This window comes from Dermacentor albipictus, chromosome 9, assembly GCF_038994185.2.
Source record: "Dermacentor albipictus isolate Rhodes 1998 colony chromosome 9, USDA_Dalb.pri_finalv2, whole genome shotgun sequence".
In the NCBI taxonomy this organism is placed as follows: Eukaryota; Metazoa; Arthropoda; class Arachnida; order Ixodida; family Ixodidae; genus Dermacentor; species Dermacentor albipictus.
In genome coordinates, this window is record NC_091829.1 from 926,012 (window position 1) to 945,701 (window position 19,690).

General features: G+C 44.9%; 1 protein-coding gene across 11 annotated transcripts in view; it reads right to left on the reverse strand.

Annotated features, from left to right (window-relative positions):
• Nucleotides 1-2,644: 2,644 nt before the first annotated feature.
• LOC135909202 (latrophilin Cirl-like) overlaps nt 2,645-19,690 on the reverse strand; it is a 471,476-nt gene continuing 454,430 nt past the window's right edge. For 10 of the 11 annotated variants that reach the window (XM_065441053.2, XM_065441055.2, XM_065441054.2 and 7 more), the window contains 2 exons: nt 5,948-6,029; nt 2,645-4,185 (listed from right to left, as the gene is read on the reverse strand). In XM_065441053.2, the coding sequence (XP_065297125.1) occupies nt 3,644-4,185; nt 5,948-6,029 (624 nt within the window). In that variant the 3' untranslated portion in view covers nt 2,645-3,643. Of the gene's footprint in view, nt 4,186-5,947; nt 6,030-19,299; nt 19,623-19,690 lie in introns of those variants that run through there. The other variant, XM_070524863.1, reaches the window with a different exon arrangement.

Sequence of the window (19,690 nt, forward strand, 5' to 3'; positions counted from 1 at the left end):
CTGTCCATATGGGCTGTCTACGATCGTCGGCGAAGCGGCGTGAGCGCCGTTCTTTCTTCGCGCAGTGCATTGTGAGTCGGCGCAACCAACGCGCGGATGGAGCAAAAGAAATGTCGACGTCAGGCACGTTGGCCGCGTCCGGGTGCATATGGCAGCGCCAGTGCGTCCAACTATACGCTGTTCACGCCACCGTGACGTAGTGTGTGCGCACGCTGCGTCGAACTATATTTAGGCCTTACGAGGAAGCTTTTGCTCGAGTGCTCTAATCTAAATGCGCGTAAAAGGAGAATTCGGTTTTCTCGGCAACCACTGCACCAAATCTGACGGGGTTTGTTGCATTTAAAAGAAATATATAGCGACTGTTGGTTTCGAATTTTCGTTTTAGGTCGTCAATTTTTAATAAATATTGGCAAAAATCGAAAATTTTCGGACAACGAAACTATCAAGTTTATAACTGCGTAACTCGGCAAGAAATAACGATATCGCAATTCTGTGAATTGTACCTGATAGCACATCTAAAACGGACAAATTTGATATGTTACACATGAACCTAAAGAAATCTAGTAATATGGAAATATAGCTTTTGCAGAAACCTTGCACACATCGTAACAGATTAATGTTAACACATGACATTCAGATGGAACTCCCATATAAATAATGTTACAGTGACTGCAATGAAACGCCTTTTAACGCGATAGCGTTGAGCTCGTGTCGCAGAAAAGCCGGTGTCGGCGTCCGCGGCGTTGGCCGTGAGCGATAAATCACGGCAGGCACTTCAAAAATAAAAAGCAACTTCCAAGATGGGCTGGCTGGGAATCGAACCAGGGTCTCCGGAGTGCGAGATGGAGACGCTACCACTCAGCCACGATTTTTTTTTTCATTTTTAAAATCTTTTTTTCGATGCTTGAAAGCGGTACAAAAGCGCTTCTAGTGAATGCGGGTGTTGCCTTAGAAACGTGCCGTAGAAAGTTATACTGCGGTGTATATTGGTAATTATGAGCATGTAACTTACAGAAGTTGCATTTACACGAGTAGTGAAGTACGTTTCCGCTACATTTCTTTTGCGCTTACCGCACACGCAGAGCCATCTTGCGGCAAACACAGAAGACCCCCTCCTCCCAATGTACGGCGCTGCCCTGACAGGTGGCGCGCCACGCGCGCATTGGGGCTGTGCGCGGACCAGTGCCAGGCACGTCGTGGCCCCGACTCTCTCTCCCCTGACGACGCTTCGCCGTGCTCTCACACGGGTTGCAGAATCAAGCGCCGTTCCTTTCTTTAGATTACTATCTATCTGTCTCTCTGGCCGTGCCGATCACGACGTTTGGCTGGCGTAGATCGTTTCCCCCTCCGAGACACCGAGTTCTTTGGTTCGTTCCGTTTGCTCAGGCGCACGTTTCGTTGCCGCGCCCAACGCTGCGTTGCTCGACGCTCACCGCGTGATAGGTGGGCGCAAAGTCCGATGCGGGGCGCCTCGTAAGTGATCGCTGCGCCGTAGCGCATTGTCTTACACCCCTTGGCGGGTCGACGGGAACGCTGTCGCGTTCCACTCTTGAAGGCGAAGCTTAAGCGTCCTCCAATTTTTCTTTCTTCGAAGACACCTCCGACTAGCACCACCCGATACAAAACTTCTGGCATACAAAACTTTCGTCAGGTCAGTCCTTGAGTACGCAAATTTATCTGGTTCCCATACACTAAACAACTCATTAAAAAAACTAGAAGGTGTACAAAGGAAAGCTCTATGGTATGTATACAATAAACATAAATTAACAGACTCGCCCACCGAACTACTTAAGGAAGCCGGAATCCTAACAGTAAAAAACCGAGCTGTACTAACCCGTTCTAAACAGTCACTAGAATTTAACTTTCTCTCTCAAATGCAACAAATTTCATTAAAATCGCTCCAGGGGTTATCTCAGAAAAACATTTTTGCGTTTTACATGTATTTGAATAGGCCACGTCGGAGTTGGGCCCGAGCTAAAGCTTCCTCTTAAGTGAGAGAAGAACACATTATCACATGAGACTAGGGAGTATAGTCCCAGCGAGGAGACAGGTAATCACCTTTTGCCTTTTTGTGTGCATCTTCTGAAATGTCCGAATAAAAAAAAAGTGAAGAAAAAATGAGATGAAGTTGCGGTAATCTATAAACCTTGATGACCATGTGCCAAATGCTTAGCACTCGATTCTCCAAAAATAATACATATCTAAGGCTGCAATAGTGTCGCCACACAAACTTCAGCTGCAAGTTGGCTACCTGGCACGCTCTAAATAAAATTTTTGCTATAACAGACACTTTATCATATTCTGTGTCTAACTTTCACGAAACATAGCTTCCCAAACTAATAAAAGCATGGGCAATATTTCAATCAGTGAACATTGTGCACAGTTTGTGCACTTTACTCAATGGAAGTTGGAAGCATGACTTCCTTTATAAAACCAGCCAGTACAATTACGTGCATGCACAATCCTTGTTTCAAAGATGACTGATGCTAAGAGTGCTGGTGAGTGTTGCTGTTAGTCGGGCAAATATGAATGTGTTGATGCACATGTAACAAATAATTCACAAGGGTCTATCGGGTGTGCTGGCAAAAATATACTGTTTTGCATGGTACTCGACAAAAAGAAAAAAAGGCAGCGCAGAACCATATCTGTCATGAATTTTTAATTAGTAACACAATAAATTATGGCCTTTTTTAAACAAATGCACATCATGAAATCACTGTTCCAACAAAAATATAAAGAACATGTTCATGCATAAGTCTGCTGTCACAGTTGTGGCATAAACACGCACATAACCTTAACATCCACAGCAGTGCGTGGGGAAAGGCTGATAAACACATTTAATACAACCATCCGAATGCAGAACCATCACAGTGCTTTTCACTTTTTAATGCTGCAATTGAGACGACTAGGGCGTTTTCCAAACAACACCTAACGATGGGTAACATTGAGGCGTAAATCACAAAAGCACTGAACAGTGGTTCTGGACACAACCTCCCTGTTCTGACAGCCCAAACTTTGCTTTGAGGACGGTGGTGACTGATGAAAGATTGCACACACACACACACAAAAGCAAACCATAAAAAGAAATGAAATTGGTGGCTAGTCCATTAGCCTGGCACATAGTGAGCAAGACATGAAAGGAGTGGGTCCCTTTTTTCCTGAATGTCTTGCACGGTTGAATATATATTAAAAAATAGAAAGAGAGAAAAGAACCTAGGAACTGTCACTGATGGAAGTGTCACATTAAAGTTGCGTTGGCGCAAACTGGAAGGGCAGCATTTGCGGCTGTTGAGCATCCACAAAGCAAAAGTGTTGCTTTGTAACCACAGAACACTTTTGGTGAAACAAATGCCACATTTGCCTCTTGCGGAAAAACACTGGCCAGTCTGGTGCATCTCACACCTGGCACAACACAGAAAGCACAGCCGGCTTGTGCAGTAAATTGTGTTCTCCAAAAAAAAAATAAGTGTCAGCTATGTACAGGCTATCACGTGTACACACACACAAACACACACACATGCGCACACAAAAACACACTGCACTGCCAGTCGCAAGCCTCAGCAGAACGATTCTCGGCTATCCTCTGCAGGCAATGCTGATGAGCTCTCCAATATTGCTGAATGTGCATGCGTTACACGAGACGTCAGCAATCCGTGCTGAGGTGTGCTGATGGTTGACAGGGGTGCTTGGCCATGGGTATGGTTGGCCTGCCGTCAACCGGTTGCAGCCTGCACTTAACACGGTCGCCTTCAAAGACCGCCATTACAAGCGCCGGATCGGCAGAGGCGAGGTCCATGGCGGGGTCTGTTTGCTGGTGGTGGTGGAATGCGTGCCGGATAAGAGGCCTTCGGTCGCAGCCCAGGCTCGAGCCTGACTGGTGGCTACTGGCATCTGAGCGGCTTCGCGAGTGGCGCTCTTCGTCGAGACCCCGATTGAGCACATTGAAGCTCGGTGCAGGAGGCTCGTCCTGGTCGATGGTCTCGTAAATGTGGTCCAAATACACGTCTGGGCCGCGGTAGTGGCCATACGGCGGCGGATGCGGCTCGTTGCCGTCGCAGTCGTCTGCCATGGAGCCCACCTCACCGCCGCCGTTCTGCCGCGGAAGCACCAAAATGGCATCGCGTGCCCGAGGAGTTGTGCGCGTGTCGAGGGCCTGGCAGACAGGCATTCTTGTGGATGGACGATCTGAGAAGAGTCAAGACATTTCTTCATTAATCAGATGCAGGGTGAAGTGGAAAAGAAAACATGCAAGGTGTACAGTTTCACAAGTATGACTGCAAAACACTGTCTGAATACAAAATTTCTAAATGACATGCATGCCGCATCATGGCCTCCAAGGCATGCTGATGCAATCTCGGAAACCGTGGCCGCAATCAGAAAAATAGGTGGTGTCAACCATGGAGGAAACTCCATGCTCTCCCTTCTGTTAGGATGGGCAGAATTGCAGAATTTACAAAACTTGCTAGAGAGAACTCTGGCACTGGCGATTGAATTTGTACTTGTGGCTCCAAATGTTCTCGTGATTAGGCTTTATCTTTATCAATTTCCAAGCACTCATATGTTTCTAAACATGGCAAGGATGCGCGTGCATAATCATTGCAAATAGTTGGGTTTACAAGGCAATATGTGGTCGAAAATAATGAATTTGCAAAATTACAAAGCCATTTGAAGACTGAAGGACACAATTGAAGTAAATCTATGTTTTGGTCTGCCATAATTGGCACTTCTAGTAAATTAACAGAAGATTCTATGGATAGAATAGGAAGGTGTCAAGAGCACAGCACTATAGTGGGTAGTGACGCATTTCTTCTAGAAGAACCGGGGCTAGGGGAGAACCCAAACATCATGAGAGTTTGCTGTTGGGCCATAGATGGCACACGGTATTTAGATGGTATGTAGAATGAGACAAGACAGACAGACACAGCACTGTGGCTAACACTCAGTATATAAACTTCTGGGCACTCAGGTGCTTGCGTGCATGACATGGGCAAATTGTTCATTTAAACCTAATGAAATGACTATTTCCCATAATCTCTACATGAAAACAGAGAAGCAAGAAAGCCACTGATACTGTGAGAGGAGGCTTGGTAAGCCAGGGAAAGAAAATACAAATGCAGAAATAAACAGCAGGTGGCAATGCAAGTTCCCGTGCCATCTTGCCAAAGGTCTTGAATTTTGAGGGTGTCGACTTGTGCACAGTCAATTTTATTGACAGTTAACACAGACTATACAATTCATTATAAATGACTGAACTTTTCAAGAACTCTGCCACAACAGCCCAAACACGAACATATACATTGAAGTTTGCGACATTAAGCTCAGAGTACCAGTGCTGCAGTTTCGGCAGAAAATAAAGTAAACAAGTAGAACTTTGACATTTTTTTTCTATTCGAATAATAAATGAAAATAGAGTTTCGGAAGAATGATTAACCAGGCTAAATGTTATTTAGCGTGGGGGGAATACGAGTCTAAGGAAGCCAAAAATCGCTATAGAACTGAGTTTTTAAAGCTGATATTTTCAAAATTCATAACTTTTTTTACACCAATTTGTAAAGTTTCTCGCCTCATGGATCAATATTTTTGCCGACGAGTAGTAGCTAACCTCATTGTATTTGGTGCAGTTAATGCTGAGCAAAACGATTTCACATATTTAAATGGGAACTCCCGAGGTAATGCTTCCTCTTGAAAATACACGGGCAAAGGACCCTGTCAGCTGCTAAAAAGTAAACCCAAATTAAAGTTCAAGTACCACAGTACCACAATGAGGTCAGGTTCAAGTGCATAACTAATAAATGCGACATTTGCCTTATTACAGGAATCCAGTATGAATCAAGACCTTTCCTTGCATGCTATAGTAAACAATACTACCTTGGTTTCTTCTTTCACTCATTTCTTATTTGCATATCCAATCAAACTTTCTAAATAGTTTCCCTGCAGTGTGGCATACCTAGTGTGGTCGACTTGACTGAGGATGATTGCGTAACAATGGAGTCCAGATTCTTGGGTGGACACCAAAACTGACTTCCAAGCTGCAAAGGAAAAAAAGGAGGAATAGTCGTGAACATAGTTTCATAACACAAGGTTGCAGAAAGCTGAAACTGATTCTATGGTGGCCTGCATTCTAACACTCATAGCCAACAAAACAATTAACACTGGTGCCACTAAGTCTTTCTTTACAACAAAGACATAGTACAATGTACTTCTGCTAAAGTGTACAAAAACACCTAAATACATAGGGCAGGCAAGACATTTAAGTGATTCTTTTCGGATAACTTCAGCTGCACTGCTAGACATTATTATGTAATAAGACACACAATTAAATATCCACTAATTAACTTGTATGCATATAGGAGGTTGTGGCCAAGTACTGCACCAGGGTGGCCAATCCTGCTCAGGTGAGGGAGTGCATTACCGGTTCTGGTCACCGGCATCAGGCCGTACTGCAGGCCTGTTTATGCAATTTTATCAACATGCGGATTTTTTTTTTATCCGTTGAAAAATTGCGCAGCACCGGGATTCAAACCACGGTCCTCTTGCATGCGAGGCGGATACTCTACCTCTACGCCACCGGTGCACCTCTCACTTTTTACGCTCCCATAATTGTCCTTCTAACCTGTATTATCTCCTAAAATACTTCTTAGAGAATCACGTGGTCACTTTCCGATCACAGGCTGGTGAGGTGTCTGCCACGCCTACATTGGGCAGCCCTTAAGGGTCACTCCTCAGTTCGCTGCTGTGGAATATTGTTATTTACGGATTATTTGACCTCCCCTTTCCCCCGGACGTGTTTGCGCAGGCCTACGCCGATGACACTGTTATCGTGCTCTCTGCAGCCAACTGTCGCGCCTTAGAATCTAAGGCATCTCTCAATCTCATTTCGACCTGGGCAAAGAGCACTAAACTCACTATCAGTATTGACAAATCGTATTTCCTTTACTTCCCCAATAGTCACTCCTTTTCCTCTTCACGCACCCGTCTTCCCATTCGCCTTAACAATATCACCCTCAAATCTCAGTCTAGTATTAAAATTCTTGGTGTCATCTTTGACACAGATCTTACCTTTAATGCGCATGTAACATATCTTCGTACCAAAGCAGACCTTCTTTCTTCCCGTGTTCTCCTGTTCCTTAGAATGCACTACTCGTTGCCTCCCTCTGCTCTCCGTCTCCCCTATAATCAGGTTCTGCTTCCTTCCATAACATATGCTTCTCCTGCCTGGTGGCCAACTTTTCCTACGTCACAGTTTAAACTCAATATTACCTCTATACAACATACTCTTCTTACAATCACCGGCACTTCGTATGACGCGTACCTCGCCTCTCCAGCTTTTGACTAATGCTCTACCGCTCCCCATTAAGGCAGGGAGATACAATCTCTCCAATGCTATTCACAGCGTGTTTACAGGGGGTATTCAGAGACCTGGATTGGGAAGAATTGGGGATAAGAGTTAATGGAGAATACCTTAGTAATTTGCGATTCACTGATGTCATTGCCTTGCTTAGTAACTCAGGAGACCAATTGCAATGCATGCTCACTGACCTGGAGAGGCAAAGCAGAAGGGTGGGTCTAAAAATTTATCTGCGGAAAACTAATGTTTAACAGTCAAGAGAACAGCAGTTTACGATAGGTAGCGAGGCACTGGAAGTGGTAAGGGAATACATCTACATAGGGCAGGTAGTGACTGTAGCTCTGAATCATGAGACTGAAATAATCAGAAAAATAAGAATGGGCTAAGGTGCATTTGGCAAGCATTCTCAGATCATGAATAGCAGGTTGCCATTATCCCTCAAGAGAAAAGTGTATAACAGCTGTGTCTTACCAGTACTCGCGTACGGGGCAGAAACCTGGAGGCTTACGAAAAGGGTTCTACTTAAATTCAGGACGACGCAACAAGCTATGGAAAGAAGAATGATGGGTGTAACATTAAGGGATAAAAAAAGAGCAGATTAGGTGAGGGAACAAATGCGAGTAAATGACATCTTAGTTGAAATCAAGAAAAAGAAATGGGCATGGGCAGGACCAGGCTGATGATGATGATAATGAATTAACTTCTAAACTGGTCAAATTAGACACTACATTGTAATAAAAGATATAGCAGTATGTGTGTGTAATGCATACTTATATTTATGTTAACAATACAGTAAAGGTACTAGTTAATTGCCTGTGACACAACGGCTTTCAACAGCAAAGCTGTTGCACGAGGAATGCAACTGTCAAGCCTGAAGGAAACACCCCTTAGTGATGTTGTCAGCGGGCCACAACTATGGCAATCAGAAACGGTGGTCAACTAGCAGTAAACTGCAAAATGTCACTGTCACTGTTCTCTCAATTGCCAAGCCACAGTTGTGACAGTGTCTCACATTATCAGCAGTTGTGCTGTTCATACTCCCAGTTTTTGTCTGGCATATATAATATTGAATGTAAAAAATATATGCTTAGACTACTTTTAGATTTTTGCAAGGCCCTTGATTGCGTACATCCTGATACTCTCCTCAAGAAGCTTTGTGACTACGGGGTTCGCGGTATTGCGCTGGACCTTTTGAGAAGTTATCTGAGTAATAGGTCCCAATATGAACAAACAAATAACATCTCCTACAATACATAGACAATAATACATGGTGTCCTGCAGGGATCAATGCTAGGGCCTTTATTATTCATTACATACATCAATTACCTAGCCGATATATATATAATTCTCCAGAACTAGTAATGTACGCTGATGACACAAATATTTTTCTTCCCACTCATTACCCGCCCTCCAAAGTATGGTTTCAGTGTGTCTGCCAAGTTGACATTTCCAAATTCCCTGTGTTTTCCAGGTTTTCCCTGAGTGCCTTTGCAAGATTCCCCGAGTGACACAGAAGTTTGAGTCAACACAGGTTGACACTATGTCGCCCGATGCTGTCACTCCCTAGTAAGCATGCTAAGAAACGACTTAATCCAGTTTGAATAGTAAGGAGTATCATTTATGTTATTAAAAATATCTGTAGTGAGGGGTTAGTAAAATGCACAGCAAATAAAGTAACCTTGAAAAATAATGGTAAAACTCATTGCAAATCGAGTGGAACATTCTCAAATACGAATAAAAATGAAATGCATACATAAACGAATGTTTTCAAATATCCAGTTCAGTCACGAATTATGATCGACTGTTGATACGTATGTGTGAAACATAGGTGGTGCTTGAGACTCCACTGAAAGCAAATCAAGGTGTTAGAATGACTCTTTGAGCATTTTATGATGAGTCATTAAAATTACAGAGCAACTAAATATTTGAATATTGTACAGTCAGTCATGCTACGTTTCTTCATAAAAACGATTAAATCCCCCGCTTGAATTACATGCACAGGTTATTAATTAGCATCAAGCATTTCAAGAAAGAAAAAATATATATATATTTCAAGGTTGCTATCGACATGTCCCACATCAAGCGTCACATAAAACATGGTAGTGCCTTCATCAAAGTGATACTCTGTAATGATACATATCACTCAGAAGTAAAATGGAAGTAATTTACGTTAACAGAATGTTCAATTTGCTGTAAGCTTAATGTTCATGATCTAATAATTCCTTGCTACCACTGCACAGAAATGGAAAAAATAGATCGCGTCTACAAATGTGCACGCCATGACTGAAAGTGATATGAGCTACTTTTATCAATTTATAGGAAGCATTGGTGCGAGGCCCGAACTTTGTCACAAATGAAATTCTCAAGAGCTGGTGTGTCAACCAACTCTCCTGACATACTCTCAGCCCGCGCACAACACCTCAGTGTTACATTTCACTGCTTTAATGAGTTTATTTCGGTTTGGATGAGGAACACCTGCATTCCAGCGTCAGCCAACACTTTGTTTTTTGAGCTCAAGCTCCTTGAAAAAAGTGGCCGGCAGGCTTCCTTTCATGTTCATTCGTCAATGCATAGATCCTTTCTGTTCTCATCCTCCTACCGCGCGTTCACCCCCCGGACCATTCGAAGCATCTTTTTCGTCAGCTGTACAGTCAACGTCCAATTTTTCGGACTCCCTAAGGGCCGCGAAAACGTCTGTAAAATCGGGCAGTCCACAAAAAGGAATCCATGTCTTTTACTGCCATTAAAGGCCCCAATCGTCACAGGCGCATCCGAAAAGGCCTACCAGCACGCTTACTAGACATATTGGTGCATGTACTGTGACAGGAGATGGCGGATGACGGTTGGTAGACACCCTGGGTTTACACTTATTTACTGAAGCTTCGCGATTGGTTACATGCAAATAAGCTTAGTTTAAGTATAAATAAAACAAAATATATTCTTTTCAAGGCAATCAACATTGTGGAACGTTATTCTATACAGATTCATTAAGATAATACAAAAATCAGTCAGATTTCTTCTCAAAAATTTCTCAGTCTCAAAACTTGCTTCTGTACTAAGCAAAATTGTTGGTCTGCTTTTTAGGATTTCTAAACTCTTGCCTGTTTGGTTAAAGGTGTCAATGTATAACATACTATTTTTCTCAAAACTGTCATATTGTAATCTTGTATGGGGTATGACTACGTCTTCAAATTACCATAAACTACTACTGCTACAAAAAAGAGCCTTGCGTGCTATTGAGGGCTATTGTGGTGCGCCACAAAAATTACGTACACAACCCTTGTTTGTTGAACACCTCATACTACAAGCTGACCAAGTGTATTATCTACGGCTGTTGCAATACATTCATCGAAACCGTTTGTACTCTGTTACTGACAGTACCATAAATTACAACCTTCGTGAGGTAAAACTACGAGCTCCGCGAATGCGCACGAATTATGGTAGACAAAAGCTAAATTTTCAAGTACCCAATGCTCTCAACAAGTTTCCCTTTACTGATGATTTCTTTTTATCTGAAAATGTGTTCAAGAAAAACACGAAATGATGTTTGATTGAAGGCCAAATTAAAATGTAAAAAAATGTAATCTACCGTTTGTTATGCAAAAATAGAAGTTTGTTTATACATATGTTTCTCTCTATCTCTCTTTGTTGCGGACAGGTAGTGTACTCGCATTTCTCGTGTCATAATTCACCAGTCATGTATGCATTGTATTTGTACGTGTATGACTTTGAGTGCTTGCGTATTACCTTGCACATGTTTGTCTTTTTCCCTAATTACGTTTCACTATGTGCATTGTAGCGTTGTTTTGACATACTTGTCGCACCTTCTATGTTCATTTTTTTGCCTTTATATTATTACTGCCGACTATATGGGTACCGGGGCCTCGTCAGGCCTTACCGCCTTTTGTCCTGGTCCCCTCTTTTCCTTGAAAAGACGAATAAACTTCACTTCACTAACACACACATATATATATATATATCTGTATATAGGAGTGAGTGTAACTGTGGTTAACCACCAATGTTTTGCCATTTTCAACTAACCACTTTTGAAGACAAAAAGGTGGTGCAATAAGTTCGCGTTGTTATAAACACATTTCTTATATTTGTACTGTGCTTTCCCCCAAAGTACATGCCTACGTCATGGCTGGCTGGCCCCCGTCATCGTTGCTCTGTCGATAGAAGAGCCCAGCCAACTCAACGAAAACGAGGGTGAGAGCAGCGCCACTTTTCTGCTTACTACAAACGAAGGCTTATCTGCACACTGTACATCAGGAAAAACTTATAATAATAAATAGTATACTGTATTTCAATACTAACAAAGAGACCAGGAACCGCATACACTAGTAGAAGGTCATGTGGTGGACCTCTTATGCAGCTTCATGTTTTTGCCGTGTGGGGCACCGAAGGTCATTTTTCGCGACTTTTAGTGATGGATTAAAGATATAGATCTACGTTTAATGAGAAAAACGTGGCTCGTTTTAGTCTCTACGATAGGGAATCATTCCATCAGCGGGGTTATCTCGATTCGTGTTGTCTCGACTCATTGAACACAATGTTTAATAAAATGGTAGCATTACGAGCAAAGTGAAAGAACCAGTGTACTGCCAAGAGCATTTATAACAGAAATCTTTTTGATAGAATGTGACAGATAAGCCAAGCTTCTAACCATGTGATAATAGCATCATATTGGTGGCACATGAGCATCGGTGTCACATGAGCATTAAGCAGGAACATTGTCCCAAGGCCATTACTGTGCCCACAGCTCCATTAAAGTTTGGGCTGTGTGCTAGATATGTGTACTAGCCGAAGGCCGAAAAAAAAATGAACCCGTTGCTGTTTCAGTTTTTCTTTTTTCGAGTGCTTGCATGTCGGTACTGATTATCTGAAAACAGTTTGATAAATATTTGGTGTTTCAAATATCAACTATGTATATTCAATTCGAGCACCGAATCAAAAAGATATACAGTCGACTTTCTGTGACGTTCAATTCCCCACATGTAAGAGGCAGACGAGAGTGAACAACCAGTCGACACAGACTCTGGTGTTCAACTGGCTTTATTCCCATTCGCACGCTCTGCGAACCATGCCATTAGCCAATGAGATGGTGCGGTGTCGCCATCTTGAGTTCTCTGGAAACACGACACTCCTCCATACCCACACAAAGAAGGCGAAGGTCTCACGGCAAATAGTGCAGAACAGATTGCCTAGCCCTTGAGCTTCTTCGCACGGGCGGTGTGTGCGGCTCAGAAATGGAGAGTGCTGGAACATACAGCACGTCCACAGCTGAACCCTCTCTAAGTTGAGCTTCGTGCTGTGCAGCTCCGTCCTCACAGTTGGTGCTCAGATGCGGTTGTCAGGCAGGTTCCTGCTGGCCATGTGAACTTCTATCACATGGGCAGCCCTGCGGATTTGCCGCAGCAGCCAGAGGCACATCAGGCATGGCGAAATAAGGGTGCAGGTGCTCTTGATGTCACCTCCAAGACAGACTATCGGGCACTGTGACATCAGCGATGTGGTCACCCAATGTAGCAGTCACTAGCGCTAGAAGCCAGGGTGGACTGTATCGAAAGTTTTGTGCATTAGACAATGTTCCCTGGTTGCACGAGCGGCATTGGACAAGCTACCTTCTTGAGCGCCACTTTCTGCTTTAGTTACCTTGTCAGGACTATCGACCTCGTGTCAGGATGCAGTAGAGTCAACACTGTCTTCAGCCTGCTTCCCATCATCAGCTCAGCCAGTGAGCATCCAATAGACTCATGCGGTGTTGATTGGTAGTTGAGAAGGATGCAGGCAAGCTGGCACTAAAAGGTCCCACATACTGCCTTCTTCAGCTTTGCTTTTCTTGTTTGCACTGCACACTCTACAGAACCATATGATGCCAGGCGATACAGCGGCGGAATCTTGGAAGAACGCCAACATAATCTTAATCCATAAGAAAGGGGATGCCAAAGGCATGAAAAATTACAGACCGATCAGCTTACCGTCCATTGTCTACAAAGTATTTACTAAGGTAATCGCAAATAGAATCAGGAACACCTTAGACTTCTGTCAACCAAAGGACCAAGCAGGATTTCGTAAAGGCTACTCAACAATAGACCATATTCACACTATCAATCAGGTGATAAAGAAATGTGCAGACTATAACCAACCCTTACATATAGCTTTCATCGATTACTAGAAAGCGTTTGATTCAGTTGAAACCTCAGCAGTCATGCACGCATTACGGAATCAGGGTGTAGACGAGCCCATGGGTAGCGCAAACATGGAATATGGTAGCATCTGCCGATAGTGTGCTCAAAGGAATGACTTATATTCATTCTGAATAGGCGTCAGTCACAATAGTAAGTACCGATTCTGGACACTGCTGGCAAAGTCAATGTGAATTTGTGACCACAGCCTCTCAGGAAACAGCCATGGCATCATTCCTGCTGGCTGCATCGTCCTCTGGTTCTCCTGGCACACACAGCATCGACGCACCGCATTGGTGATATCTTCATCCACGGTAGGCCACCACACGTGGCTACAAGCCACTGCTTTCATATTTCCAATACCAGGATGGCGTTCATGGAGAAGATTCAGCACTTGTGGTTGCAAAGTGCTAGGAATCACCACTCGTGACCTGAGCAGGATGCAGTCTTCTTGCACACTCATTTGCGTACTGCAATGGGCACGAGGTTTTCGCGCAGGGTCTCGTAGCTCTTTTCCAGCCCACAGCGCTTCTTGAACCTTTGCCAGCACAGAGTCGTGGGATGTTGCTTCAGCCACTACAGGTGGCATCAAGACCTGAGGATAGGCACCCTCGAGCATGAATACTTCTGTTGGCTGCTCGACGGTGTGCGCAGGAACAGGAAGGGGCAGCCAACTCAAACAGTCAGTGTTCGCAATGCTGGATCTGGGTCTGTATTTGAGCTTCTAGTTTTAAGCGGCCAGCATCAGTGACCAGCGCAGCACTTGCGGGGAGCATGTCTCAGGCACAGGTTTGTCAGCGGTGAGCAAGCCAAGCAAAGGCTTGTGGTCAGTGACCACCTCAGACTCTCAGCCCCATACCATACTGTCAAAACTTCCTCACTCCAAACACCAGAGCAACAGTTTCTTTGTCCAAATGACTGGTTGCACTCAGCTGGTGCAAGAGTTCTTGATGCAAATGCGATTGGATGCTTAGCACCCGTATCCACACGATGCGCCAGCACAGCTCCCACTCGGTAAGGTGGCACATCACAAATCAGTACCATGGGCTTCTTCGGGTCATAAGTGTGCCAAAACTGCAGTGGACACCAGCAATTCGTTGCTTTGCTGAAACATGCTTCCTTGATCAGCAGCCCACATCCACAGTGTCTTCGCTCCAAGCAGCTGATTCAGTGGATGAAGCACAGTAGATAAGTTCGGCAGAAACCACTGTTTAGAATTTACCAGTGCCAAGTAACTTTGCAGTGACTGCACATCGCAAGGCCTTGGGGCCTTCAGGACAGCTTCAGTCTTCTCAGGATTTGGGTGGAACCCAGTCGACGTGAGAATGCGGCCCAGGTATTCCACCTGTGGACCCATAAAGGCGCAATTGTTGAGCTTCAGCTTAAGTCCAGCTTCTTTCAAGCGCTTCAATACTCAAGACAAGTTTTCAAGGTGATCCTCATCATTGTGCCCAATCACCAGGACGTCATCAAAATACACAGCTATGTGCTGTAGCCCTTGCATCAAGTTGTCCATTTCCCTCTGGAATATCGATGGTGCTGATGTTACGCCGAAGGGCAGGAACGTGTATCAGTACAGCCACATTGGCGTGTTGATGATTAGCAGCTTTGAGGATGCTTTGTCCACTTCCACTTGTAAGTAGGCATCTTTGAGGTCAAGCTTGGTGAATTTTTGACCACCACTGAGCCTGGTGAAGAGGTCCTCTACATGCGGAATTAAATAGTTCTCGGGCACAGTCACAGAGTTCACAGTGACCTTGAAGTCACCGCAGATTTGGATCTGTCTGTTGCGCTTGAGAATAGGCACGATGGGATCAGCCCACTCTGATGTTCTCACTGGCTGCAGCACTCCAACGTGTTCCAAACGGAGCAGTTCCTCATTAACACGATTGATTATCATGAACGGCACAGGTTGAGGCTTGAAAAACTTGGGCTTGGCATTGTCTTGTATGGTGATTTTTGCAGCAACGCCTTTGAAGGTTCCAAGCTCATTATCAAAACAATGTGCAGCACATCATCACACTTGCGGTCCCCAAGCTGAACAGTCACGGGCAGACTTCCCAGCACAAATGACAGCTCACCGGAATAAGTTTTCAACGTAACGGCCGATGACTTCAGACACGCTGATGGAAAGACACGACGGACATACTTACTTCTGTGTCAACTTCCATCAGCAACGACATCCCGTTCACAGCAATTTCCACACTGTGCAGATGAGTCACTTCTGCAGAGCCTTGCAGAGTCTACATTTTGTACACTTAAGGTGCATCCAGCCACTTTGCAGTCTTTTCAGTTTCGTCATACCCGCTGTCGCTCATGGCATGCACATATTTTTTTCTTCACAGACGACGGCGCTATTCCCTTATTGGTGCCCACAGTTTTTTTTTCCTTTACACACACGGGAGAGATGGCTCTTCAGCCAACAGTTGTGACACACACTGTTGAGGTGCTGGCACTGCGACCTTTGATACTTGCCACCACAGCAAAAACAACCAATGGGCGCTTCATCCTGCCTTGCAGAGTCATGTGATACAACATTGGTTGGCGCAATGAATGACGCGGGCACCATCGAAAGCACTTGTGAATCCTTGCTGGCCGCCTCCATTGCAAAAACGATTTTCTTCGCTACGTGCAGCGTCAGGTCTGGCTGCTCCAGCAGTTGTCTCTGCACAGCTTCATTGTTAATGCCTGCAACGGTATGGTCATGCAGCATTTTGTTACAAAATGTGCTAAAGCTGCAGTCGTCAGTGAGTTTGTTCAATGAGGCAAAGTAGCCCGCAGCCGTTTCACCCACCTGTCGTATTATTGAGTTGAATTTGAACAAGGCAACACTTCCGATGGTTTTGGCGAGAAATGCTTCCCAAGAACATCTCAAATGGCGGACAAACTTGCCTCACACGGTTTCACGGACGCCAGCAGATTACGGAGTAGGGTGCACGTGGCGGGGCCACAACACGTGAGCAAGACAGCTCATTGCTTGTCATCTGGCACATCGTTGGCGATAAAGTACTGCACAATCCGCCCTTGGTATTCTTCCCAGCTCATCTGCATGTCGAACGGCTCCAGCTTGCCTATGCCTGGCATTCCCGAAGTACAGGAACACAGCCCAGGGCAGCAGTGGCACTAGAAGACAGCCTCCGAACAGTTGAACGCATCTTCCTTGTCGCCATTGTGACGTTCCATTCCCCGCGTGTATAAGGCAGACGAAAGTGAACAACCAGCCAATACAGACCCCAGTGATCGACTGCCTGTATTCCCATTTGCGCACTCTGCAAACTGCGCCATTAGCCAATGAGATGGTGTGGTGTCGCCATCTACAGTTCTCCTCTGGAAAAACGACATTCTCGTTAGAACAGATTTTGATAATCCAACAAACAACGTCTGCATTATCGGAAGTTCATAATACCCAAAATGCCTCACTTCCGAAACTTTCGTCGCAACATATTTTTGGTATTTAGCGCGAAGTGATACAGACGAAGACTAGAAGTAGGCAGGACTGTCTTCTAGTCTTCGTCAGTGTAACTTCATGCTAGAAACCAAGAATATCATTATATTGTTTTGTGCAATGTTTTTTGGAGTGAACATTCACAAATGCAAGTGAGCAACCTCCTTTCGAGAAGTACTTAAAGAAATGCGAGTCATATTCCTTTGTGAAAGGTGCACATTCCAGTGGTGAAGTGGAAAATCTGGGCTTTTCTTCCTTCTCTTACCTACCCGGACTTAGCCAATGGTCTCTACTAAAACAATACTCTAGCTTCTTGACGCTGGATTCGTTCAACAGATCATCTATCCAACGTGATGTAGCCGCGGTGCCCTTCACGCTTGACAGCTTTGCACTTGGTCAAAATTATTGTTTGTCGTAACCGCTGCGGACGAAACCGCGGTCGCTATCGACATGATCATGGATGGCGACTATGCACTGTTGAGGACACACAGCTGATGCATGCACCAAGTCAAAAGGAAACTACTGTTTGCCACAACCACCGCAGATGAAACTATAGTGTACTAGATTAGGGGTAGTGGGCCGTGGGAAGGCTCTGCGGTGAAGAAGTTTTCCCAGAAACATACAGGTGGCAATGCTGCGCCTTTCTTCTGGGCCCTTCATGCATGCGTACGTGTCAAATGTCTCCTCGCCCGGCTGGAAAAACGCATTTCAATTCGCTCCACCACGTTCTCTAATACCATAAAGAAGAGCGATAAAGAGGGGAGTGAAACCGAGTTGCTTTGTTCTCTTTTCTTGTTCTTTTTTTCTAGGGAGGACACAAGCTCAAAAAGTTTCATTGGTACATGGGAGTCCAAGCATGCACCAGTGGCACGAGTGGCTTATCAGAACCTGCACTGAAAAGAAAACATTCAGTGTACACACAGGTTTAGTGCTGCAGAGAGCGCTTTATTTACACATAAAAAAAATGGGCTCCAATCCATTCTGTGAACGTGGTTGGACAGCGAAGCTGCAAACAACAACCAGAACAATTACCCTTTGCGACGTAGGTAGAAATTATTCACATGGTGGCATTCACATGCACTTTACCTAATTATTACGTTTTGACGGCCCAGCTGCGACTTGGCTTGTGCCGCTACTTTGTGCACTACGAGAAGTGAGCCAGAGATCAGAGAAATTCGCCGCTCCTTGTATGCACGCTGCTCTTCAGGAGTCCTCATATTATACGTGCATGTCATAACACAAATCAGTTGCTAGATGGGTTCTTCTTGCACGTAAGAAAGTGTAGTTACATCACTCCCTGCTTCGTATGCAAATGTCAAGCCAGCCAAGCTGCCATCGGCGCGGCCGCTTGCGCAATTGTAATCCTTACAGGGAAACATATGCAAGAAGCGCTACGTGCTTTACATTGCATGTAGGCGTAGGAGTGTCTTATCACCAATGATGCACATGGTTCGGATGCTTACCTTAAGCTTGTTCTTCATTAAAACATATGCTGGATGGAGAAGGAGGATGGAACTTTATTATTGCAGACATCGTTGCGTGGTCTATTCTTGGGTGGTTCCCTCTGACAGGGCTCCACTGGCGATCGTTACTCACAGGGCCTGGTCAAGGGTCGCCAGTTGGCTTCCCAGGTCCAGTTCGGTGAGTCTCGCCTCCTAAGACCACGTAGTGAGTGTGTGTGCTGTGACTCACGGCAAAATTGCGTCGCCCGGACGGTCGGTGCATTCGTGTGTTATGTGTGCGAGTGCCGCTGGGTGGTTGCTACACCAGGGACATGTCCACGATGTATATCTGTCTGGGGAGATTTTCTGTATGTTGTATGCGTGATTCCAGAGAATGTATGCACTGTTGGCTTCACTTTGCTAAGTGCTCCTATACCCTCTGCCTCACGGAGGTATGAGCCATAGATGATGACAGTTTCCTGTCGATGTTACGCCACGAAGAAATCCCGGGATGCTAGCCATAGACAGCTTCACTGTACAACAGGATGAAAACAGTCATGCAGCACCTGCTTCGTTCTGATATTAACATGCGGCAAACATACGTCCAGAGGACAACGTCGCCTTGTGTGCTTCCGCAGTCCATGAAGACAGTCTATTCGATCATGACAGCATGAGACTGACTGTTAAAAGAGGCACGAACATAAGCGCAGCACCAGCATAGTTGTAAAATTTGTGAGCAGCCCACTGCTCTGTCGATTGAGACACATTCCATAAGTGAAACGGCATGTACTGCATGGACGTCGATTGCCAGCCCATCTCTGTTTGAAGCCCATCAACTTGCAAGCAAGGTTTCTTAGACGAGCCACACACTGCAGGTTCTGTGCACATCTTTTATTATTGGAGGTCTTTCGCGTGCTGGCACCTTCGACAGGTACTTGGGAACATTCGGCAGAATGGTCGATACTGCGTCCCGTGAAAGCGACGGTTTTCCACATGGTATCCACACTGCGTTTCCATCAATGACGTGAACATAGTCTCGAAATATGTACTTTTTTTCGAACTGTAGCTCACACAAAGCTTCAGTCAGCTCCAGGGGCTTATCAGCACGGTGAATGTTCAGATTCCAAACACAGCGCCTTTCGTCGTCCTCGGGGACACCAAACAACTTCGGTGCGTTCTTCGTGCTGCTATACCCACTTCTGCAATTGGGAGCGAAACAGTAGTTCTTTCGACGAGGCTTTATCATGTCACCTTATCGGTCAGAGAA